Genomic DNA, 26189 nt, shown 5'->3' with positions numbered 1-26189 from the left:
TCCATAGACAGCATCAGGAAGCAGGAGGCTGGAACAGCAGGTCAGTTCAACACCTCCAAGGACGGATCTTGCGAAAGATGTACATTCTACAATAAATAGATCTCATAACCAAAATTTTAGTGCCACTAAGAGATTTATATGGACTGTGCAAGGTGCACAGATCAGTTAAGGATGAATTTTATTCCTTCCTTGAGCAGGTGAAAGGTAACTAAATTTTATGCGTTAATTTGAGCAATAACTGTGATAAATTTTCATATGTGCCATATGAAAGATGTTGCAAAAATCTTAAGGATTGCATAACCAACAAGATTTATTGTCTAATTTTTAGCTGAAGATTTTCCTGGCGACATTTTTATGTCTAAGCCAGTTATTGGGTTGTTCCCACGTCGAGGAATCAGCAGATCAAGTTACCTGTCCTGTTTGACTTTCTTGAGTTTTCTTTTCTATAGCCAAAAGCTTCAGGGTGTCTTCTCCTGTCATATCTAATCCATGTCACTCTGGAAGGGATCAAAGCCTTTTCTTCTTTCCAATCAATAAAAATACAGAGCCTCTCTCCCAAAATAACATGTCCTTGGTTCAGTAACCGGAAACCATTAAAGGTATTGACAGAATTGATTTAATAGTTTGTCCCCTATTCCAGAGGAATTTTAATGTAACTACCAAAATCATAGCCACAGGCATTTTTATAATTAAAACAATTCAAAGTAATCAAAACCATCTAAACAAATATTAGAATCTGTTGAGATAACTCTGCTCCACCGTCTCATGTTTTATTCTTATAATTAATTTTTACTTGTGAGATCAAGGCCCAAGTTTCTACTGTCTGAGACAGGTTAGGTTCCTAATCCCCTGCTTTTCAACCTAATTTTTAAGATCCAAAGCCTCAATTATGTACAGTATTCTTACTGTAAAACCTATTTCCAGGTTCGATTTTTGTCATACCAGGCAAAGAAATCCCAGAAATCCATGTAGACCATGTTCAAAGATCCCAAGTATTTGCCCTGACAAGACCTTTTCAAATTTTCTCTAAAGCATTTTTTCACTCAGTACCCCAATATTCTCCCTTCTGTCCTTAAAAACAATTAAATCAAATTTTATTTCTTCTTATCAATTAATTATATGTTTGTAGGAAACAAGCTTTGTCTACTATCTAACACTCTAGGAGAGAAAGCAGCCATCCTCTATCTTTGCACAGAAGGTGGTCCCAGTAGCTCTGAATCCAAGCTCTCTGAGGCAGCTAAAATCCTTTAGAAAGAGCAATTTGCAAACTCATTTGGAATAACAAACCCCAGGATAGTGAAAACTATTCTCAACAATAAAAGAACTTCAGGGAATTCACCATCCCTGACCTCAAGCTGTAGTACAGAGCAATAGTGATAAAAACTGCTTGCTATAGGTACAGAGACAGGCAGGTAGACCAATAGAATAGAATCGAAGATGCAGAAATGAACCAACACACCTATGGTCACTTGATCTTTGAAAAGGAGCTAAAACCATCCAGTAGAAAAAAGATAGCATTTTCTTTCTTTCTTTTTTTTATTAACTTGAGTATTTCTTATATACATTTCGAATGTTATTCCCTTTCCCGGTTTCTGGGCAAACATCCCCCTCCCCCTCCCAATCCTTATGGGTGTTCCCCTCCCAACCCTCCCCCCATTGCCACCCTCCCCCCATAGTCTAGTTCACTGGGGGTTCAGTCTTAGCAGGACCCAGGGCTTCCCCTTCCACTGGTGCTCTTACTAGGATATTCATTGCTACCTATGGGGTCAGAGTCCAGGGTCAGTCCATGTATAGTCTTTAGGTAGTGGCTTAGTCCCTGGGAGCTCTGGTTGCTTGACATTGTTGTACTTTTGGGGTCTCGAGCCCCTTCAAGCTCTTCCAGTTCTTTCTCTGATTCCTTCAACGGGGGTCCTGTTCTCAGTTCAGTGGTTTGCTGCTGGCATTCGCCTCTGTATTTGCTGTATTCTGGCTGTGTCTCTCAGGAGAGATCTACATCCGGCTCCTGTCGGTCTGCACTTCTTTGCTTCATCCATCTTGTCTAATTGGGTGGCTGTATATGTATGGGCCACATGTGGGGCAGGCTCTGAATGGGTGTTCCTTCAGTCTCTGTTTTAATCTTTGCCTCTCCCTTCCCTGCCAAGGGTATTCTTTTTCCTCATTTAAAGAAGGAGTGAAGCATTCACATTTTGATCATCCGTCTTGAGTTTCGTTTATTCTAGGGATCTAGGGTAATTCAAGCATTTGGGCTAATAGCCACTTATCAATGAGTGCATACCATGTATGTCTTTCTGTGATTGGGTTAGCTCACTCAGGATGATATTTTCCAGTTCCAACCATTTGCCTACGAATTTCATAAACTCGTTGTTTTTGATAGATGAGTAATATTCCATTGTGTAGATGTACCACATTTTCTGTATCCATTCCTCTGTTGAAGGGCATCTGGGTTCTTTCCAGTTTCTGGCTATTATAAATAAGGCTGCGATGAACATAGTGGAGCACGTGTCTCTTTTATATGTTGAGGCATCTTTTGGGTATATGCCCAAGAGAGGTATAGCTGGATCCTCAGGCAGTTCAATGTCCAATTTTCTGAGGAACCTCCAGACTGATTTCCAGAATGGTTTTACCAGTCTGCAATCCCACCAACAATGGAGGAGTGTTCCTCTTTCTCCACATCCTCGCCAGCATCTGCTGTCACCTGAGTTTTTGATCTTAGCCATTCTCACTGGTGTGAGGTGAAATCTCAGGGTTGTTTTGATTTGCATTTCCCTTATGACTAAAGATGTTGAACATTTCTTTAGGTGTTACTCAGCCATTCGGCATTCCTCAGCTGTGAATTCTTTGTTTAGCTCTGAACCCCATTTTTTAATAGGGTTATTTGTTTCCCTGCGGTCTAACTTCTTGAGTTCTTTGTATATTTTGGATATAAGGCCTCTATCTGTTGTAGGATTGGTAAAGATCTTTTCCCAATCTGTTGGTTGCCGTTTTGTCCTAACCACAGTGTCCTTTGCCTTACAGAAGCTTTGCAGTTTTATGAGATCCCATTTGTCGATTCTTGATCTTAGAGCATAAGCCATTGGTGTTTTGTTCAGGAAATTTTTTCCAGTGCCCATGTGTTCCAGATGCTTCCCTAGTTTTTCTTCTATTAGTTTGAGTGTGTCTGGTTTGATGTGGAGGTCCTTGATCCACTTGGACTTAAGCTTTGTACAGGGTGATAAGCATGGATCGATCTGCATTCTTCTACATGTTGCCCTCCAGTTGAACCAGCACCATTTGCTGAAAATGCAAAAATATGGAACGCTTCACGAATTTGCGTGTCATCCTTGCGCAGGGGCCATGCTAATCTTCTCTGTATCGTTCCAATTTTAGTATATGTGCTGCCGAAGCGAGCACTAGGTATCTCTTTTTTTAGGTTAGGGAAGTTTTCTTCTATGATTTTGTTGAAGATATTTACTGGTCTTTGAGCTGGGAGTCTTCACTCTCTTCTGTACCTATTATCCTTAGGTTTGATCTTCTCATTGAGTCCTGGATTTCCTGTATGTTTTGGACCAGTAGCTTTTTCCGCTTTACATTATCTTTGACAGTTGAGTCAAATATTTCTATGGAATCTTCTGCTCCTGAGATTCTCTCTTCCATCTCTTGTATTCTGTTGGTGAAGCTTGTATCTACAGCTCCTTGTCTCTTCTTTTGGTTTTCTATATCCAGGGTTGTTTCCATGTGTTCTTTCTTGATTGCTTCTATTTCCATTTTTAATTCCTTCAACTGTTTGATTGTGTTTTCCTGGAATTCTTTCAGGGATTTTTGTGTCTCCTCTCTATGGGCTTCTACTTGTTTATTTATGTTTTCCTGGAATTCTTTCAGGGATTTTTGTGTCTCCTCTCTATGGGCTTCTACTTGTTTATTTATGTTTTCCTGGAATTCTTTCAGGCATTTTTGCGATTCCTCTCTGTAGGCTTCTACTTGTTCTCTAAGGGAGTTCTTCACTTCTTTCTTGAAGTCCTCCAGCATCATGATCAAAAATGATTTTGAAACTAGATCTTGCTTTTCTGGTGTGTTTGGATATTCCATGTTTGTTTTGATGGGAGAATTGGGCTCCGATGGTGCCATGTAGTCTTGGTTTCTGTTGCTTGGGTTCCTGCGCTTGCCTCTCGCCATCAGATTATCTCTAGTGTTACTTTGTTCTGCTATTTCTGACAGTGGCTAGACTGTCCTATAAGCCTGTGTGTCAGGAGTGCTGTAGACCTGTTTTCCTCTCTTTCAGTCAGTTATGGGGACAGAGTGTTCTGCCTACGGGCGTGTAGTTTTTCCTCTCTACAGGTCTTCAGCTGTTCCTGTGGGCCTGTGTCTTGAGTTCACCAGGCAGCTTTCTTGCAGCAGAAAATTTGGTCTTACCTGTGGTCCTGAGGCTCAAGTTCGCTCGTGGGGTGCTGCCCACGGGCTCTCTGCAGCGGCAGCAACCAGGAAGACCTGTGCCGCCCCTTCCAGGAGCTTCAGTGCACCAGGGTTCCAGATGGTCTTTGGCTTTTTCCTCTGGCGTCCGAGATGTGTGTGCAGAGAGCAGTCTCTTCTGGTTTCCCAGGCTTGTCTGCCTCTCTGAAGGTTTAGCTCTCCCTCCCACGGGATTTGGGTGCAGAGAGCAGCATTTTCTACAAATGGTGCTGGTTCAACTGGAGGTCAGCATGTAGAAGAGTGCAAATCAATTGATTCTTATCTCCTTCTACAAAGCTCAAGTCCAAGTGGATCAAGGACTGCCACATAAAACCAGATACACTGAAACTAATAGAAGAGAAAATGGGGAAGAGCCTCGAACACATAGGCACAGGGGGAAATTTCTGAACAGAACACCAATGGCTTATGCTCTAAGATCAACAAATGGCACCTCATAAAATTGCAAAGCTTCTGTAAGGCAAAGGACACTGTCAATAGGACAAAACAGCAACCAACAGATTGGTAAAAGATCTTTATCAATACTACATCTGATAAAGGGCTAATATCCAATATATACAAAGAACTCAAGAAGTTAGACTCCACAGAACAAAATAGCCCTATTAAAAATGGGTTACAGAGCTAAACAAAGAATTCTCAACTGAGGAATATTGAATGGCTGAGAAGCGCCTAAAGAAATGTCCTAACATCTTTAGTTATCAAGGAAACGCAAATCAAAACAACCCTGAGATTTCACCTTACACCAGTCAGAATGGCTAAGGTCAAAAACTCAGGTGACAACAGATACTGGAGAGGATGTGGAGAAAGAGGAACACTCCTCCATTGTTGGTGGGGTTGCAAGTTGGTACAACGACTCTGGAAATCAGTCTGAAGGTTCTTCAGAAAATTGGACATAGTACTACCTGAGGACCCAGCTATACTACTCCTGGGCATATACCCAAAAGATGCTCCAACATACAACAAAGATACATGCTCCACCATGTTCATAGCAGCATTATTTATAATAGCCAGAAGCTGGAAAGAACCCAGATGTCCCTCAACAGAGGAATGGATACAGAAAATGTGATTCATTTACACAATGGAATACTGCTTAGCTATTAGAAAAAAATGACTTCATAAAATTCACAGGCAAATGGATGGATCTAGAAAATATCATCCTGAATGAAGTAACCCAGTCACAAAAGAACACATATGATATGTATTCACTGCTAAGTAGATATTAGGCAAAATGCTTGGAATACCCACGGGACAACTCACAGGCAGTAGATTGACTTGGGAGAAAGAGAGTAGGGGGAGGGGAAAAGCGGGCAGAATCTTGTATGGGCGGAGACAGGGATGATATACAGAGGGTCAGGAAATTGAACAGAGGTGTGTAGCAATGGTGTATGGGGAACTGGGAGTAGCCACAAGAAAATCCTAGACGACAGGAAAGCACGAGTCTCCCAGGACCCAACAGGTATGAGATTAGCTGAAATGTCCAACAAAGTGGAGGGAGAACCTGTAGAGACCATATTCAGAGGTCAGGCAAGGCCCCTGCTTGGGGGATGGAGCCAACCACTCATCTCCAAATTTTTAAACCAGAATGACTCCTTTCTAAAGGAAATACGGAGACAAAATGTGAAGCAGAGAGTGATGGAAAGGACATCCTGAGACTGCCCTACCTGGGGATCCATCCCATATACAGACAATGTTGTAGATGCCAAGAAGTGCTGCTGACAGGAGCTTGATATAGCTGTCTCCTGAAAGGCTCTACCAGAGCCCCACAAAGACAGTGGCAGAAGCTCACAGTCAACCATTGGAGTGAACATAAGGTTCCCAATGGAGGAGTTAGGGAAAGGACTGAAGGAGCTGGAGGGGTTTACAACACCATAGGAAGAACAACAATATCTACCAACCAGACCACCCCCCAAGAGCTCCCAAAGACTAAACTACCAACCAAAGAGTACACATGAAGGGACCCATGGCTCCAGCTGCATATGTAGCAGAGGATGTCTTTGTCTGGCATCAAGGGGAGGAGAAGTCCTTGGTCCTGTGAAGGCTCAATGCCCCAGTGTAGGGGAATGCCAGGGCAGGGAGGTGGATGTGGGTGTCTGAGTTGGGGAGCACCTTCATAGATGCAAGGGGAGGGGATTCCCTTCTAAGTTTAGCTGAATTATAAAGTTAAGTTTATGGTTCTGGATAAAAACTAAGTAAGAAGAAAGAAAGGAAGAAAGAAAGAAAGAAAGAGAGAGAGAGAGAGAGAGAGAGAGAGAGAGAGAGAAAGAGAAAGAGAAAGAAAGAAAGAAAGAAAGAAAGAAAGAAAGAAAGAAGGAAAGAAAGAAAGAAGAGATAAGTGTGAGTCTTTGTATCCATTCCCTGGAGGTTAATCAGGTAACCTGTCACTGCCAGACACATAGGGATGGGAATGCAGAGTCAAGCAAACACACAGGAGAATCTCTTGGTTTGTGTACAAGGTTGTGGGTACCAACCCTTTGCATATGGTTGGAGACAGTCTGGGTACATTGATGAGATTGCATAGCAAACAGCTAGAGGAGGGAGTATGGCTATGAAGGCTCAGCTGAGCTCTTTGCTTCTCTCCCTCCCTCTCTCTCTACCCACTTCCTTTCCTCCCTCCCTTCTCCCCTAAGATACATCCCCTAAGATTCCACTCAGCAGGCAGATTCATACACATCACTAACTTCTCTCAAAAGGGTTTCTCAATATAAGGAAGGAAAGAAGAAAGGACTGAGGGGGGAAGAAGGAAGGAAACCTGTGGCAGACTGTGCCAGGTTCCTTCCTATGCATTCGTGGTTCCCTCCATCAAGCTCACACTTTGGTGGCTGCACCACAAGCACATGTAACCCATCTTGGAACCTGTCCTGGCTAAGGGAACCTACAGGGCAAGGGTGGCAGTATTGAGGTGGAAGGGGCTGCAGTAACTTACCAATGCCAAAGAGGAGCTGACAGAGTTGTGCCCAGCACCTTGCTCTTAGGGAAGGAGAGCTCTGGGTGTGCCCTTCATATTGCTGGCTGCCATCAGTGAAAGCCTTCTCATAATACACTGTACTGTGGCTTCCTGACGCTTCCTGCTGGCACGCCCATCATTGCAACCCATGTCTACTATTTCCATTCTTCTCAGCCTCAGGGTCAGCTTTGAAAAAGGTAGATGAGGACAAAACAAGTGCCCAATTACCTCCTTAACTCATCCCTGGGGTTACACCTGTGATAAGAGGATCATTCTCACATTGCCATAGCAAGCTGATACTCATTGTCGGAAAGCAACAGGTAGTTTTAGGTTGACTAGGGCGTTCCTTGACTCACATGTAGGAAGGCTTCCTGGAGGTTAGTTGATACTGGTGTGTGGGTGGAGAACGCTGGTTCCCGCTGCTCCACTGGGCACAGAAGGTAAATCTTTAAGAAGATCCTTATGACCCATCCTCACAGCATTTAATTCAGATATGACTGATAGGGCCATTCAACACTTTTTGTGTCCCCGCTGGCAGTCCAGTGTTCATGTTTGTAAACGGTAGGAGACATCTTCATGACCTGATTAGCCTTTAATAAAACTGTTATTAGAATTATTTTGAACTTTCATAGCTAGAGAGGCAGTAAAGCATCACAAGGAATGACGTTAAAGCAGAGGTCCCACTCTGAGAGACTTATGGATTGACTGCTCCCTTCTCATCTCCACCCCCTCAATCACTGCTGATGGGCAGAGGGAAACCATTTTCTGCCATCTGGTTTTTGCAAAAGTCAGTCAGTAAGCTCTTGGGGACGAGAGTCTTATCTCATGCCCTTAAGCATGAGCACATGACTATGTCCGCTCAAGGAGCCCTATTAGCACTGAATACAATCATAAAAATAGCCTAAACATGGAGGTTTGATAACGTCAGCTCTAACCTGAGTCACCATGTCTGAAGGGCACTCACTCACTGGGCTCTCCAGCTGGTGCCTGGTGTCTTGTAAACTGGGAACCAGGCTGGTAAGTCTACAGGACTATTGTGAAAACCACACAGTAGTTCCCAGAGTCCTGAAGAAAATAGCAGTGATATCCTGACACTTTCTGTTTTCCCCCTTGGTGTTTGATCTTGGCACTGAGCTCTTTTAAATGAGAACTATGCCAAACATCTTGTGTGAACCCTTCTACTCGGCCAGTATTCGAGCAGCCTCCACCGCATGCCAGAAGGGTGAGTAGAGACAGGGAACTGTGCTAAGGAAAGCTCTCTGGGCCCAGAACGCTGGCTCTGTGGTCTGGAGCCAACTCAGAGTATGATGAGGAAATAGGGTAGGGGCTGAACCAGTCATAGTTCCCAGCATGGTGTCATGGCCTCAGCATCTGACTGGCTCTGGGTGTTCAGATCAGGTACCTTTGATTTTCAGCAATGCCAGGGGCATAAGCTGCCTGTGACTATCTCATTGTTTGGGGATCTGGAAGGAATTCTCATAGCTATAAAATCACTAGAGCCTAAGAGAAGAAAGTTCATGGGGCTAAGAGAGGGTTTTCAGGGGAAGGCATGTATGCTCTGGGCATGAGTGTTGACAGGGAGTCACACAGTTGTTGCATGTGCAAAGTCTGTGATCACAGGCAAGCAGAGCAGCAGAATTTCCTGGGAGAAGACATCATTCCTGGGGAGTAAACTCTTTCCTCATTCTGTGGGGAGCAGGAGAGAGTGCCTCCTTGGGATAGGGAGCAGGACCCCAGGGTGCTGTTTAGAACTGGCACTGTGTGCTGGGCCAACAGTGAGGGGTTGTTCCTGGCCAGAAAAGCTTCCCCAGGTCCAGCCCTTCCCAGTTCCCAGCCAGCCTTGGAGGCTGCAGCCCTCAGCGCCAACATGTCCCTCTCTAACTGCAGGGAAATCCTTCTTCCTAATTCCCAGAGCAAGCTAGTCCTCAGAAAGAGCGGAATCCTGGGAGGAGATCACACCACTGGAGGGGAGAGCCAGCTCTCGTGGACTATTTGTCAGGACTGCCTTTGGAGCCAATGATCTGTCATTCCTTGAGTAAACCAGCACCTTATCATATCACAAACATTTATTTAACCCTTTTCTCCTGCACTTTACCAGCAGGGAGAGAGAAAGCTGCTGGCAGGGCAGTCAGCGCCCTGTGGCAGAAATGCCAAATTCTCTGAACATTACTCCCAATCCATAAAGTGTCATCCTGGCTTCCCCGTGCCTCCTTAAAACACCAGGGTGGCTCACCCAGCCTTATCCCAGCCTCATCTTCCTCCCTTGGGCCCCCACCTCTCCATCATACCCACCCCCTTCAACAGACATGTCCTTAATTCCACCCAAATGGAGTCTGTACTAATTTGCTAGGTTCTTCGGGGGCTGGTGAGGGAAGTGGAAAGGGTGGGGACAGGCCAGCCAGTGTTTACTTTTCTCCTTTTAATGACAATCCACTTGACAGAGCTGGTAAGCCTCAACATTTTTTGAATGTGTGTGTTAGGTGTTTCAAAGGCTCTTACATCACCCCAAACAAAGTATGTAAGTTCTTCCAAGCTCCCACATTCTCCATTTTTCTTTCTGTGGATAGACTTTGTTTTTCTTTCTCCATGTTGCTCCCACACAATGGGGCCAAATCTTGTTCGGGACAAGGAAACATATAAATAGAACATGCATGTGGTATTCAAGGGAATTCATGTAGATCAGCGAGAGACTGTTTAGACAGGCGTCTGACAGCTGCTGGGGAAACGTAAGGTCTTGGTTTAATGTCTTCAGGTTCCCCCAAGGTTATGTCAGAAATGTCAAAACTATTCCCATTCTTGGGAATGTACTAGGAAACCCTGGAAGAGAAACAAGTTCAGAATGAGAATTTAGATGATCCACGAGAGGGATGCATTGGGTATAGGATGCCTACGAGTCTCATTCAGAGGCTAAATGTGTTGTATGTGGCTACTTGAATAAGTTTCCCTTTTCAGACTCACGCAGCATCCTCCTTTACAATGATTCCATAGCCACCGCATCTCCACTGAAACTTCCCTCTACTACGTTCTCCTGTATGATTATTTGAAATTGTTCCCCTGTCAATCATGCTCTCCTCTCATTGTGAAGCACACCCTTATTCATTACAGAGTTTGAATATGGTCTTATTCTACAACTATTGTTTACTTGTTTTTTTAAGACAAAAAAACAAGCCAAATAAATCAGAGCACGTTTGGTGTTTGACATTTATGTGGGAGGAGTACCGTTGGTGACGCATGTGAGGAGGCCCGTGCTGGTTTTGATGTGCGTGCTTTACAACTCAGATTCAAAAGAACAGACTTCCAGCCATCCCTGTGCTTTAAATACGAAATAACCTGGTGCCTTGCTTTTCCCGTCTGATGAGGGTTTGTGATCTCAAACTGAAATCTTAACAGCTTTTTGTGCACTTTCCAAAACCCATCCTGGCCATCACATGTGTGTATGTCAATCCCCGTGAGCTTCTCTCTTCAGGAGCTTGACCAAAGAAGCAATGGTTTGCATATAGTTCATTCTATGCCTGAATTCACAGGCTGGGCCAGAGGGACTTAACATGAGCTTGTCATCAGTTATCTCCTCTGGTTTCCCAGCCAGCAAATTATCCCAACCCAAGCGAAGTCATGAGCTGCCATAGATGGGTGATCTCGGGTCTTGGTTCTGGAAAGTTGTTTAATGAGTCAAAGTCAAAGTTGGCCATCCCGTTCGCTAGAAACAGAAATGTCCATCTGTTCCAGGACTTGGACAGTGATGCAGGTAGGGCCCTGCTTTCTTATTTGTTTCCTCTTGTGCAGGGCTATGAGGCCCCAGATATAGCTGTCCTCCCTGTCCCCTGTTGTCCCCTCACCTTGCTGTTCTTACTGACTCTGACCTCTCAGAAGCCTTTTGTTTCAGAGACTTTTATTTTTAGCAAGGAGTTGTGAGGCAAATGCACACTGACTTGGAAAATGCCCATTTTTGTATCCATTCCAATCCTTCACAATCCCTCTCTTCCTCCCCCTCCCCTTCCCCCACAGTGAACTTTAAATCCTTTCATCCTTGGGGACTGGAGACAAAGTATCTGGCTTTGCTTTCCCAGCCAACCCACTTGCCAGTCTGGCTTTTCTCTTCTCTGTTTGGATGGTCTTCTTCATGGCTCCTTGCCAATGGACAGATGTCAACGATTGCCTGATTATTAAGAAAAAAAGCAAAGCACACAAAAGCACGCCCATCACCTCTATTTAAAAACTGTTAGCACTGTGTGCACAAGGCAAAGTGAGATCCGAGTGTGCCACAGCCCTTGAACCACACTTTCCTCTAAGTTGTACTAGAAACAAATTCTGTGCCTCAAGGCTGTGCTCGGCAGCTCTCAGTGCTGTTTTGTCCTTACCAGCTCCACCCATGTTCAACCCCTAACCCATACCATTCTCTCCAACCTACTGGCAGTAACCTCATGTTTGGTCTCATTGGCCCAAAGCTGAACAGCCTCAGCCTTTCTGAGTAACAGTAATGATTCAGTATATAGAGAGAACTAAGCAAGGAGTCATGCTGAAGTCCTGTCCCTGCTTCCTGGTCGCCAGACCCACTACTCAGTTGCCTTCTTGCAAGCTGGGAGGACTGGGGGGCAGACATTCCTCTCATTTTTCTTTAGGCAAATGTTTATGTTTGCTGGACATTGAGGATGGAGTTGAAACAGAACGAGCAAGGCCCTTGCCCCCGTGGAGTAGATGGAGCTGTGGAAAGAAGATGAGAAGAGTGGCTAAACCACACAGGCATCCTTGCACGTGTGTCGCTGACAGCAGCCTAATGTCGTCCTTCTCATTTACTGGGGATCCAAGTCTTTAAGTCTTTGTACTCCTGGGAGCCAGCCTTAAGAATAAGTGACAAGGATCCTTGGTGACTCTGCTTAGGCACCTGCTGTGCTTCCTGCTCATAAGTGTCTGCAGCCTTCACTCGCTTGCTGCTTTAGTTGGGGAATTCACAGAGATGGCGGCCAAAATGTGACACAAGCCTGGCCTCCAGCTCCACCCTTCAGTGGAACTGTTATTTTTAGGTTTCTCCCTTCTTTTCACAACCATCTCTGTTCCTCCCTCCATGACTCATATTTGTGGAAAGCACCACATCCATGTGACCTCTTGAACAAGGGACTGGCTTGTTTTGACAAATAGAGTTCGCATTCCATGGCTACCTGCAGTATCCAGAGGACTCTGGTGTGGAAATGAGCCATCCCTGGGGAGGCTGAGGCAATGCAGCCCCAGCTCTGGAGCTTCTACAACGAATTAAGCGAATTAAGCGTTTACCACAACCACCATCACCCACCTCCAGCCCCCAATTTCTTCCCTCTGTGCTCAAATCCCATGACTTGACTGAAGTCTTAGGCAACCAAACGTTTGGGGCACCAGGCGGTGAGGTCACGTTCTGAACAATCACACCTTACTTGGCTGTTAGGCATTTGTATAGGGTGTTGCATTCTCCAAAGAATTCAGAATGAAGTTCGGGTATTTCTAGAACATTTATGAATCAGCTACTTCTGACTTTTTTTTTTCTCCTTTAGTCGAGAAGGTCACTTTTGAATCAACATTCCAGGTGACATGGCAGGACAGACAAATGTGTTGTCATGGGGATCCAGGTCATCTCCTTATGTGACACCTTATGAGCCCCTTTTGTGGCTACTTTCCACCATAATCCAGTCAGAGACTCCTCACGCCCTCCTCCTTCGCCTTTAGACACTGTGCTTAGCATTGGTTGGTTTGCTTTCTTTGTAATCTCTAACTTTTCACCCCATGCAAAAACTTTTCTCACCAGACCAACTCATCCCAGTTTAGGGCTTAAGATGTTTACTCGAAGAAGTCTGTCTCAAGCCTGCGAATACAGGTATCCCTCACTGACGCCTTCAGTAGTCAGTACATTTCCTCTTTAGCATGCTCCATGATGATTCCAAAGCTTTGCCGTGGGGGTATTAGTATCTACATTTGTGTTCAGCAGGATAGGTCTCCTTACCTTCCAGACCCACAGTCTGCAGGAGGGGACAGCTGAGCCCAGTGTGATGCAGTCACTGGTGTATAAATATGTACGGAGTGGACTGTAGATGCAGAAAGCACATGGAGGAAGCCCCAACTGAAGGGCTGACAGTTGACCTGGGATTCTGGGTACAGTTGGCATTCAGGTGAAAAGAAAGGAAATTTTGAGAAAAAAGGACCTGGTGTCAAACAGCAGAGAGTTCACAAAAGTACAGAATAAATTCCAAGGAAAGTAGAGGTTCTGATTATTGAACTGGGTTACATTGGACAGAGATATAGGAAATAACCCTCCCAAATTCTTGAATTTTCACATAATTTTATATCTCATTATTATATGGTCATATACAGTATTACTTGTACATATTATATTCGTCTGTGTGTGAAGGCACACGACACGTGTCTCATTGGCTGTGTTCTTATATTTTAGGAGAACAGAACGAGAAATTCCAAAATATTCAAATGTCGTTCTCGGTTTGCATTTGACAGGATTGCTGCAGCAGAAGAATGGTGGCTAGAAAGGTAGGAGGGTGTGAGAGCTGCCCAGAAGCCTGTGGCAGGAAGGCAGGAGAGTGTAAGAGTGGGTCCAAGGGAAAGAGGGGAAGATCCCCAACTCAGTCTGGGTGGCCTGGATGGCCAGAGGGGATAAACAAGAAGTAGATGGGGAGAAGGAGGGGAGAGAGGGAGCAAGAGAAAGAGGAGACAGAAGGCCGGATATGGTTGGCTCCACAGAAGGAAGCTGAAGAATCAACGAAATACTCAGGCTTCCACAGGGAACTGTAGAATTTAAGATGACGTTAGCTGTGGCAAGAACATGGTCAGCCGGTTGGGAACTGGAAGCAGGATTAGGGAGGGCAGCTCTTGTGAGTTTGGACGATCTGCCTTGGCAAGTATCCCCAGCCTGATGGAAATGTCCAGAGGCAAGGTTCTCAGATTTCCTTTTCATCCCTTAAGAAGCCCTTTCTAACGCCTTTGTCCTAATTGCTTTGGGCCCAAGAAATTTTGACTGTTGATGAATTGCTGATAGATAGACCTTAAAAGAGTAGGATTTATAGATCTTCCAAGGAACCCATTTGCTGCCCAAGAGACAATATCCCCCTCTCCCATTAAAAGGGCTCTTGTAACAGAGGGTGGGAGGCCAGCTGACAGTGAGGGGACACTTTAGGTCACTTCAGAGAACAAGGACCAGCCGTGGGCTGGCGAGATCCAGTGTTAAGCAATTACTAATGCTAAATTCCCAAGGAAGGATGGATTACATAGATGCTTTGGCAGCATTGACAAATGAGGCCACAAGAATGGCTAAGAATGGCAGGAAAGGCTATAAGAGAGAAGAAAAGGAGGACGAAGCCAGAAAGGACATGGGAAATCCTGTAGCATGGTGAGAAACAGCATCCTAAGCAACAAGCCGCCAAAAAAGTGTAGCTTCCTCAGTGTAAAGAGGAGGTTGGCAGGGAGGGCTGAGAAGGCCCGGGGGAATCTGGCAGATGTAGACAAGCATATTAGTGACCCTCCCGTGGGCGGTTTGAGCAGAATGAAGGGAGAACAACAGGGGCAGGACTGTCCCGCAGGAGTGAGTATGTATGTATGTTTTGAAACAAAAAACACACTTAAAGAAAGGAAGTTACTGAATTGAGTTAAAGGTTTGTGAGGAGGGGCGGGATCCATTGTCTTATTGAGCTGACTGCCTTAGGCTGTCAATGGCTCAGTAGCTCTTCCTCGTTCTCCTAAGCTCCTGCGAAATCAGAGAACTGGACCTGTTTGTCTCCCTCATAGATCAGTGTGCCCTGTGCTGTGGACATGAGGTGATACACAGAACACAGTTAGCAGGAGGCTCAAAGACCAGATTGTCTGAGTGTGTTCCCAAGATTTTGTTCTGAGCCCTGCGTTTCATTCACATGCCAACATATCTGAAAGACAAAACCCTAGAAATTGCTGGATCAACAAGCATGAGATTCACCTGCACCAGGAAGAGAGTCTTAAGTTCAGTCTTGCCAGGAATGTGAGTGACCCCTCCATCCAGCCATCCCTGCCAGCAGTGTCCTGGCAATATCCCCACCTCTGTCAGTCCAATAATCTGGGAACAGCCTTATGTTGTGGTTTAAACGTGCATTTTCTTACTTATGAGGTTGAGCATCTTTTTGTGTGGTTAGAAGAGAGCCATTGTGTGGTTAGAAGAGAGCCATTTTTGTGAGGTGTTTTGGAACTTTTGGGCAATTTTTTTTTATTTCAGTATCTTTTGCATGATAATGTACACAGGTCCTTAAACCATTGAGGGAATTGGTCTTCACTCAGTGAAAGCAAGTTGCAGGTTTTTCTGATTCATTTTGTTTCCCCGTGATGCCGTGTAAGACTTTAACATTTTGGTGGATGTTATTACCTATAGTAGTGTACGATGGCTCAGTTTTCTGTTGTCCAGAGCAAAGCTTTTACTACTGTGGGTTTCTTTCTTACAATATAATCCAAGTTTTCCTTCAGTACTTTTTAGAGTTTACTTTTCTTCTGCATTTGAATTAAATTGTAGTGACAAATGAGATTTGGATGCAAGTATACTTTCCAAGGCCTGCCCATTGGATAGCTTTTCTTGAATGAGCTGTCTTTTGTCACATTCTGAATTCCTTTTTTTTGTGTGTGTGTGTTTTATTTGTGGGGTTCTATCCTCCAGTACAGAGCTTTTTGTCTGCATGAAGTTGTGGTGGATTAATCCTCTCACACAGGCACACGCCAGCCAAGAGCATACTTGGCTCTCCTGTTTATTTACAGAGTTTAACATCTCCTTGTGATATGTCCTGAGACAAACCTCTCCATATATCTTTAGTATTTACTATTCTTTCACTGTCTACCACTCTTCCTTCCTCCTCACTGTCTGGGAGACCAATTAAACTTTGTTTTAAATGAAGAACAATTTATTTTCAAAAGTTGACTACTTGGTGTAGTTTGTTCATAGCATTTATTTTGCATTTTGTCAAAAACTGATGTGTAAGTCAAATCTGATCACTTGCTCAATTACTTATCGGTGTGACTTACTTTGCTGTCTTCATTATTGTGATGTGGATATGTGCCATAGCTCATGAGTGAGTGCTTATCAGTATCCTATCAATAAATTTGTTTCACAGGTGTTTTGTGATCAGGAAAGTTTGGGAAGTGTGATGAAGGCATAGTCCTCTCAAGTTAATTTTCCAAGAAGGGATTTCTATTCTAAGAGGCTGGTTCCAAGCCTGACAACCTGGATTCTGTCCCCAAGGCCTGCATGGTAGAAGAAGAGACTCCAATTGTACCCTGGGACTTGCACACTTGCACACATACACATGAGCTAAATAATAAATAAACATAATAAAATTGATCTCTCTGGTATCTCTATTTCTCAGTTTTTCTGCATTGTGGTCCTTTATGACTCACAGGTACCTCTAGTCTCTTCTGCTGATCTGGTCTGCCATGGATACCTGCTGGCCTGCCACGGATACCTGCTGGTCTGCCATGGATACCTGCTGGCCTGCCATGGATACCTGCTGGTCTGCCACAGATACCTGCTGGCCTGCCACATGTACCTGCTGGCATGCCACGGATACCTGCTGGCCTGCCACATGTATCTGTTGGCCTGCCAAGGATACCTGCTGGTCTGCCATGGATACCTGCTGGTCTGCCACGGATACCTGCTGATCTGCCATGGATACCTGCTGGCCTGCCACATGTACCTGTTGGCCTGCCAAGGATACCTGCTGGTCTGCCACGGATACCTGCTGGTCTGCCACGGATATCTGCTGGTCTGCCATGGATACCTGTACCATGGATACCTGCTGGTCTGCCACATGTACCTGCTGGTCTGCCATGGATACCTGCTGGCCTGCCACGGATACCTGCTGGCCTGCCACATGTACCTGCTGGTCTGCCACGGATACCTGCTGGTCTGCCACGGATACCTGCTGGTCTGCCACGGATACCTGCTGGTCTGCCACGGATACCTGCTGGTCTGCCATGGATACCTGCTGGTCTGCCATGGATACCTGCTGGTCTGCCACGGATACCTGCTGGTCTGCCACGGATACCTGCTGGTCTGCCACGGATACCTGCTGGTCTGCCATGGATACCTGCTGGTCTGCCACATGTACCTGTTGGCCTGCCAAGGATACCTGCTGGTCTGCCACGGATATCTGCTGGTCTGCCACGGATACCTGCTGGTCTGCCATGGATACCTGTACCATGGATACCTGCTGGTCTGCCACATGTACCTGCTGGTCTGCCATGGATACCTGCTGGCCTGCCACGGATACCTGCTGGTCTGCCACGGATACCTGCTGGTCTGCCACGGATATCTGCTGGTCTGCCATGGATACCTGTACCATGGATACCTGCTGGTCTGCCACATGTACCTGCTGGTCTGCCATGGATACCTGCTGGCCTGCCACGGATACCTGCTGGCCTGCCACATGTACCTGCTGGTCTGCCACAGATACCTGCTGGTCTGCCACGGATACCTGCTGGTCTGCCACGGATATCTGCTGGTCTGCCATGGATACCTGTACCATGGATACCTGCTGGTCTGCCACATGTACCTGCTGGTCTGCCATGGATACCTGCTGGCCTGCCACGGATACCTGCTGGTCTGCCACGGATACCTGCTGGTCTGCCATGGATACCTGCTGGTCTGCCACGGATACCTGATGGTCTGCCATGGATACCTGCTGGTCTGCCACGGATACCTGCTGGTCTGCCACGGATACCTGCTGGTCTGCCACGGATACCTGCTGGTCTGCCACGGATACCTGCTGGTCTGCCACGGATACCTGCTGGTCTGCCACGGATACCTGATGGTCTGCCACAGATACCTGCTGGTCTGCCATGGATACCTGCTGCCCTGCCATGGATACCTGCTGCCCTGCCACATGTACCTGCTGCTTTCTTCACCTTTGTTTCTCATTTACAGAGTCCTCTTTGCTCCTTTTTTTCAAATGAACCATTGCAACTTTTTGTTATTTCTTATTTCCCAAAGATATTTGACTATTTAGTCAAATGAAAGTTACACAATTGCTCATGATATGCCTTGCTGTCATTGTAGAACTCGTCTCTGCTGTCTGTTAACTATACTGGCTCTAATGAATGGTGCCTCTCTGTCCAGTTTTGGCAGTCTTCAGCTGTACAGAATGCTAAGGTAAAGATGTGTGCCCGTGGAAAGTTCAGGTTTGCTTCTTCAGTGGGTCTAGGGAAATCACTGAAGTGGGAATTTCTGGTTTCATTGGAGACTCAGTTGTGTCATGTGCTGTTTTTCTGGAAACTGTCTTTTGAGAGGATGTTTTGCTGAGAACAGACACATGGTATTTTTCTGGAAGCTTCCTGATGAGAGACCTCCTCATGGTGCCCACAAACCCACAAAGACACACATGCACAGAAAACTACTAAATAAATCTTTTTTTTTAAAAAAAAGAATTTTACTTAAAGTTTGGAAAATGAACTTTTTAAGAACTGACAGTCATTGAAGAAATTTCAATGTGTTCACTCACCTTTATTTTCAAAAGGAAAAGAAACCAAACTCATAATTCAAACAAACCCCTTTTCATTAAGACAAGGAAAGCAACGTCCTTTTATTTTCCTCCCAGCTGGTTTGGGGAACAGAATTGGATTTTAATATATAAGAATGTTCAAAATGGGACTAGAGAGATGGCACTTACTGTTCTTCCACAGGTCCTGAGTTCAATTCCCAGCAACCACATGGTGGCTCACAACCAACTGTAATGGGATCTGATGTCCTCTTCTGGTGTGCCTGAAGACAGTGACAGTGTACTCATATAAATAAAATAAATAAATCTTAAAAACAAGAGAATGTTCAAAATATTTTTCGCTATAATTCTTTAATAAAAATCCTCAAAGACTAACATGGCCTTTTCTGAGTTTTATTAGCAGACACATACATTTGTATAATGTAATTCCTCACAGCAATGGAGAAGGAACCAGACATGGTAGCATATTTTAATTCCAGCACTTGGAAGGCAGAAGCATGCAGATCTCTGAGAACTCAAGGAAATAATCAATAATCAAGATAACCCCTTTCAGACATGTTCACTAGCCAATCTGATCTAGGTAATTCCCTAACTGAGGCCTGCCTTTCAGAAGACTCTAGGCTGTACTGAGCTCTGAATCAGTTATCTGCAATGCACGTGTAAGAATGTGGCCAAGGCTACATTCTAAGATGGCAGGAGCTCAGATATAAGGCTTGTGTATGAGGGGATATGACTGCTCTTTTCCTCTCCTTCCGAGACTCACAGTGGAGCTGCACCAAAGCAAATCTCCCCCTGCCTTACCAACACACTGCACAATGGCCTTCTGAAATGTTTCTGAATGTGATGGTTTGAATCTGTAGTATCTCCCAGAGTCTGTGCTATTAACAACTTGGTCCCATCTTGGAGTTGATTAAATAATGTTAAAAACCTCTTGGGACACAGGGCAAGACTTTAGTCACTGGGGGTGTGCTTTAAAGAGGGCTCTGGGACTCATGTCTGTTCCTGTCTCTTCTCTGTATTTTGGTGATGAGTTGAAACATTTGCCCTTTTGCATGTTCACCACTATGATGGGCTGCTTAGAACACTGGGCTCTAGGAGCCTGTACTCACATTCTGCAGTTCACAGTTTACTGTGTAAACTGATCCATCCGCCAAAAAGCTGATGTAAGCACAGCTCTGATCCTCACGACCTGCTTGGAGCTCCTTCGTCTTCCCTGAGGCTTCCCATCCAAAGATAGGAGCTTCTGCTTTACAAAGATATGAATATTTAGGAACAAGGGGCTATACATCTTTTAGCAAATGTGTAATTCTATGGAAATGTTAAACAACAATAATTCTCACTTAACCTCATTAATGGCATTTGGACCACACAAAGATGTCTTGCCAGTTTAGAGTGTAATACATAAGGAAATCACTGAGCACCTCCTGCTTAGGCCTACAGACTGCTCTCTTCCTCACCACCCTGTCTATTGCAGGGATTGTTTCTGCTCTGTTTTGGTTGTACTTTGAATCTGATTTATCCAAGGTTGGTAATGGGATTTGAGAATCTTGGCGCTGTACAATCACCCTTCATCTTGGATGACAATTTTGACACAATTCTTTTCCAAATATTTCCATCTTCTACAACAACCCCCACCCCTAAACTAACGTTTTATGTTTCCAAAATCCAATTACCCATGTTAACTAGGGACTATCTGGATAAATGATTTCCATACGTGTGCCAAGAAACTTTAACCATAATAACTTCATCATAATTAATAATTCTAAATTAATCTAGAAAGCCTTTCCCTAGTCACCCAGAAGAATACAGCTTAGTTACTCTGATGGCCTCCCCTCAGCCTTCACTCCACATTCCCATGGAAGCTCCCGACCAGGAATACATGGGGAAAGAAGGGCTATCAGAGTGAAGAATGAAACAACAGGCAGGTGATGTAGCTCTGTTGGACTGTGTTTGCCTAGCACAGGAGGTCCTGGGTTTCATTCTCAGCCCTGTATAAAACAGGGGTGACAGCACACACCTATTATCCCAGCATTCAAGCAGAGGCAGATCAGGAATTGAGGGTCAACTTTAGCTACATATATTCGATGGCAGACTAGCCTAAAGAGTCTGTCTTGAAAGAAAGAAGGAAAGAAAGAAAGAAAGAAAGAGAGAGAGAAGGAAGAAAGAAAATTTTAAAGCAAACAAAACAAACAAAAGCAAAAAAGCAACAGTGTGCCCCAAACAAAACAAACAAATTGTAAAAAAAAAAAAAAGAGATGGCTGGTGGTCTGCAAACTGGATGGTCTCTATAGCATACTCCAAGTAAAGTCTTCTCTTGTTTTGGAGTGGTGCCTTCTGTGACCTCACTGCTGTGATGAATGCCTTCCTTGCCCTAGGATGCCATACAAGGTAACCGTCCTCCCTCTTAAGGGCTTTGTGGGGACATAGCTGTACCAGAGTCTCCCAGTCTTCCTGGTTGCCACAGTCCCTAAAGGCTTTCTCCATCAGAATGTATGTCTCATGTATGTTACATCCTCCAGTCTGCAAACACAAAATGTCTGTGGCCTTAGGGCTCTAAAATATCTTCCCAGACTCTGTTGTAGCTTTCATAAACTCGGTACTGAGATGTTTTAAAGAAATCAAGTCTTCATTTATGCCCTTTAAGTATATTAGACTATTATTACAGGTTAAGTTGAGTGATACAATAACACAACAATGTCCCATCTCAGAAGTACTCATGCACAGGGACAGTATTAGTGTTATTTCCAAATATCCTTGGCAATGGTGAGCAGACTCTCACTTGTTCTTTTGGATAGTCTTTCAGGGAGTTCACAAAGAGCATATCAAAGGGATACCACCACTGGCTACCATGAAATCCCATCTTATTAATCAGGTATGAGTCTACATGTAGAAAACTTCATTAAAGCAAATTTTGAAGAGATTCCACTTTAAATAAAACAGTAGACATGGGAATGTGGTGTTCACTACTATACCCAGCACAAGATTCTGGGCACATGTAATTGAATGTGATGGCATCTGAGAGCTAATATGACAAGGTCTCCTTTGTGTGTGTAATGCGTGTATCTCACATGTCTAATGCTATCTTTTATTTTCTGCCTCTCACTTCCACCTCCAAGTCCTTTTAAGTCTAGATGCTAGCCAGACAATGTGATACACATCAGTTAATCAGTTAATGCTAGAGGCAGAGGCAGGCAGATTTCTGAGTTCAAGGTTACACTGGTCTACACAGCAAATTCCAAGGCAGCCAAGGCTACACAGTAAGACCCTACTGCAAACAAAATAAAAACTTCCCCTCTAAACATGAAAGAAAATGTGATATTTGCACTCTGAGTCTGCCATATTTTACCTAATATGTTGACCTCATTGTGTCATATTTCTGCAAACGACATACTTTTATTCATCTTTGCAGCTGAATAATACCCTAATCATCCCAGACAAACAAACCCCCCAAATACAAAACAACAACAAAATCCCACAACTCCCCAAAGTCCAACTTAGTTTATTGGTTACTTACAGGAGTGTGAATGAGAGATACTTAGAGGAAACATGGACAACTCATGAAAAGCAAACCCCAGCCTGGGTGACTGTTTACCAAGAGGCATCCTTAAAGCTCTCTGTCACCTTGTAGCAACTGCCTAGAGTTTCTCTTCCTCTGTATGACTATGACTGTTTTTAGAGCCTTGAGGGAGGAAGGCCTTGTGAATGTTGTACATTTCGGTGACTTCCTGAAAGTCGTGAGTTGTTTACTTCCTGTCTGAATGAGACTTCCTCTAAGATGGAGGGTTTCAATTCAGAGGAGTTTGCACAACACCTAGACTGAAGTTCATTGCTTTGCTATGGTGGCCAGTGCCGTGGACTGACTCTTATCTCTTGTTTTTGAATCCTGCTAAACGGGAAGTAGCTGAGGCTGCCTGGGGCTCAGGACCATCTAGCTGCTGTGTCAGGGTTTGCTTGTTAACAAACAAGCCTGGGCCTGTTTGTTGGTGTTGTTTGTTTTACTGTCTAACTTTTATTTTACTGAAGTAATTTTGGTATACTTTTAGAATCAGGATGCAAAACTATGGCCATGTTAAAGAGTAAACATTTCTCAGTCTGGCAAACACTAACCAGGAAACCCCATGCTCAAGGATAACTGCCAGCCCGGACAGTTCCTGACACAGTAGTAGCAGAACTGAGGCTGAAAGATTACCCACTGAGTATAACACCGCACACCTGCCCCTAGAGCCACAGTGCTGGCTCTGTTAGCTAACAGGTGATTTCATTCAGCTCCTTCCAGGGAACCAAGAAAAGGCTGTGTTATCACCTGCCACAGCCAGGTGCAGGCTTCCTATAAAAGGACTGCCCATCATCACAGCTCTTTCTCTGTCCCCGTGTATTCCCTCTCTTCCCCTTTCTGTCCTTCACTGCACTCAAGGCTCTGCCTCCATCTGTCTGCCTGTCTACATGTCCACTCATCTGCCTCTACCCCTTCCCAGGTCCTCACTCCTCCCTTTTCCTCCAACAGACCCACTATATAACAGATTTGCTGCATGGCCTATTTTCTCTTGGGCATACCCAGGCACAGGCCCTCCAGGTTTCCCCTCTCCCCATTGTGTTTCATAACAGCCTCCATTCCCTCAGACAGACTAGGACCCTTCAGTCATTCTGATTAAAAGAACAATTCTGCTCCTGAAGATGCCTGTATTCTACCTTTTTATCTGTGTTGACTCCATCAATCCTGAACTAACACATGTCAGGTAGTCTTTCTCCCGTCTTGCCCAGCTTTTGAGGACAAAGACTAATATGCACAGTGGCCCTGTCCCCAGCCACATTCTGAATCCTCATGCATTGTGGCTCTCCTTCTTTGTTAATGATGTAACTTCACTAGGAACATAAGCAAGAATTCTAACACCCCAGAAGTGCTGATATCCCAATCGATATGAAAGTTATCAATTAGAAGTACTGCAAAAGCTGGTGGCAGTCTTTGCATCCTACGTGATTATATTCAACGCTTCCTCTTCCAAAATTTCTCCTCAAGTTGAAAAAAATGCTTCCTGGGATTCTTTCAAGGAGACTTGGGAAGTGTTTGAACCTGGGAAGGGCAGGCTGGCACTGTAGACTGGGTTAGCCATCTTCCCAACCCGTTGACTTCAACAAAGCAGTGTACACAGTTGAGCCTTGGACACTAGCACACTGGAATTTGAGGATAAAAGAATGTAGGGAAGTTTCTAGGGATGGGAAAGTAGGAAGTGGCAATGCTGTAGTGTAGGGGTGAGTTTCTAGGGATGGGAAAGTAGGGAGTGGTAGCGCTATTGCCAGAAAGATTTGTAGGCTGAAGACCTAGAATGATGAAGAAAATAATAAAGTTAAGAGTTGCTAGCCAGGGGACATAAAAAGTAGATACACACACACACACACACACACACACACAGAGAGAGAGAAAGAGAGAGAGAGAAAGAGAGAGAGAGAGAGAGAGAGAGAGAGAGAGAGAGAGAGAGACTGCTTGTCATGGCTCAGGGCAGAAAGCATGGAGCCATAGCTTGGCAACCTGACCTGTCTCATCTACTTCTTGAAGAGCTCCAGGAATGTGGGGCTGGGCTGCCATGCCACATTTACAGACATTAAAGTGATGTGACCAAGGACATAGAGGGCTGGGATTTACACTCAGACAAAAGCTGATGACAAGAACACACTCTCAGCTGCTGTGACAGCTGCCTCAGCCAAAAGACAGGGGCAGCGTTGAGCTGGAGACTTGGTGAGGGATGACGATAGAGCAGGTAAGGCACCTGTACTCACCTGACTGCTCCATGTCCCACATGCTTGCCGGGCCCATCGATCTTACCAAGTCCACTCTGCCTCAGCATCAGCTAGCACTTCCCTTGTCATCTCCACCTTCCCTGTCTTGACTCAGATTTCCTGCTGTGACTTGGAGATTTCACTCACAGAAGAGCTGTACAGAGCCTGGCTCTTAACCATTTCCTCATGCTCAAAGCACTAGCTTCAACACCACAGAAAATACCTCTCCGTCAGGCTATACTCTTCTTTTGTAAACATCCACTGAACTTTACCGTTGGTTTGACGTCTGCAAACTTCTCATGAACCATCTATTTTTCTGAACTTGACGGCTTTGTCCGGATGACCACTTCACATTTCCATCTCTTCCAACTGGATTTGTGCAACTCGGAGCTTGGGATTATTGCCTAACAGCATTAACAGCTAATAAATTAGTCTCCTTCTTGCTATTTTTTTGAGCAGGGCTGGCAGCATGGAGACCCTGTAGAATTGGGGGAGGGGATTTCAGAGGCTGATTCTCTGTGTGAGCTATGAGGTCAAGATTCCAATTGAGAACCACATTGCTTCCAGAACGGGGGAGACGGGGGCGGGGGTGGATTATGAGAGGGAAGGGATATAATGATCTGAGTCTAAAATCCTTCAATCCTATGTAATTCAGAATTTTCTAGCTTTCAGAGAAGCAATATGTTTATACATATACTGTATAATATTCTCTAGAAACCATCCCTTAATCAAATATATATTCATATTACCTCATTAAAATATATGAATATTTAAACTAAGTGAAGTAAGCATGAAAAATAATCTAAAATCTGTTAGGTTCAATTTTGATCAACAAGTTTGTTATCACATGAGTTTTCAAATCCCTTTTCATTTTCAATATTTTTCAATGTATGAGCTTATCAGGAGGAAATTACAGGGCCTGCAGTGGAGGAGGGCTTTTAAATGCTGCTGCTGAATTGTGCCTTTGGAATCCTAAGACTCTACACAGGAGGCAGAGAAGTAGCTGTATGTTAAGGGAGGAAACGCCCAGGTACATTCCAAAATTACCTGAAGTTACGGAGCTAGTGTAACAGTGCAGATCTGATGTATCCACACCAATTCAAGCCCTGGGCTCCAGCCACCATGATGTCCTAAGAAAAGAATCAGCTTGGCATCAGGTCCCTCGGCCCGGATTCTTGCACCCTTGCTGACAGCGGTTCCTGGCTGGCTACCTTGTGTGGGGGCTGTCCTGAACCAGCGTCATCTGAGAGGGTGCCAGGAAGACGCTGCCCCTGCTTTTTACCCAGGGCCTCTCCGGTTCTCCTGCCAAAAGCATTTTTAGAATAGTTTTAGTGCCCCAGACATTCTTAGGGCAGTCCTTTCCTTCCCTTCCTGATTCTTCCCCAGCTTATTTCTTTCTCCGCCCCAGGGTTGCTCTGGGGCACTCCTGAAAGGCTGTTTATTGCCTTTGGCCGACTCCACCTTTCTCCCTCTCCAGCCCCGAGCTTATCTTCTCCCTGCCAGGGGACTAACCTTTGTGCCTTTCCTCCTGCGATTTCATGAGGGAGCCT

General features: G+C 44.8%; 1 protein-coding gene and 1 non-coding gene across 2 annotated transcripts; both read right to left on the bottom strand.

Annotated features, from left to right (window-relative positions):
* Window positions 1-3283: 3283 nt before the first annotated feature.
* On the bottom strand, window positions 3284-3390 carry LOC120098425 (U6 spliceosomal RNA). The gene has a single exon (XR_005496586.1). It is a non-coding gene; the product is annotated as a U6 spliceosomal RNA (small nuclear RNA).
* Window positions 3391-15988: 12598 nt separating this feature from the next.
* Window positions 15989-25938, bottom strand: LOC134482993 (uncharacterized). The gene is made up of 3 exons (XM_063277679.1): window positions 25687-25938; window positions 19974-25117; window positions 15989-19127 (listed from the first exon to the last, which is right to left on the bottom strand). The coding sequence occupies exon 3, from the start codon at window positions 18229-18231 to the stop codon at window positions 16777-16779; it is 1455 nt and encodes a 484-aa protein (XP_063133749.1). The 5' UTR covers window positions 18232-19127; window positions 19974-25117; window positions 25687-25938; the 3' UTR covers window positions 15989-16776.
* Between the last annotated feature and the right edge of the window lie 251 nt (window positions 25939-26189).

The sequence above is a fragment of the Rattus norvegicus genome, chromosome 18 (assembly GCF_036323735.1).
Source record: "Rattus norvegicus strain BN/NHsdMcwi chromosome 18, GRCr8, whole genome shotgun sequence".
Taxonomy (NCBI): Eukaryota; Metazoa; Chordata; class Mammalia; order Rodentia; family Muridae; genus Rattus; species Rattus norvegicus.
This window is presented reverse-complemented; position numbering and strand designations above follow the sequence as displayed.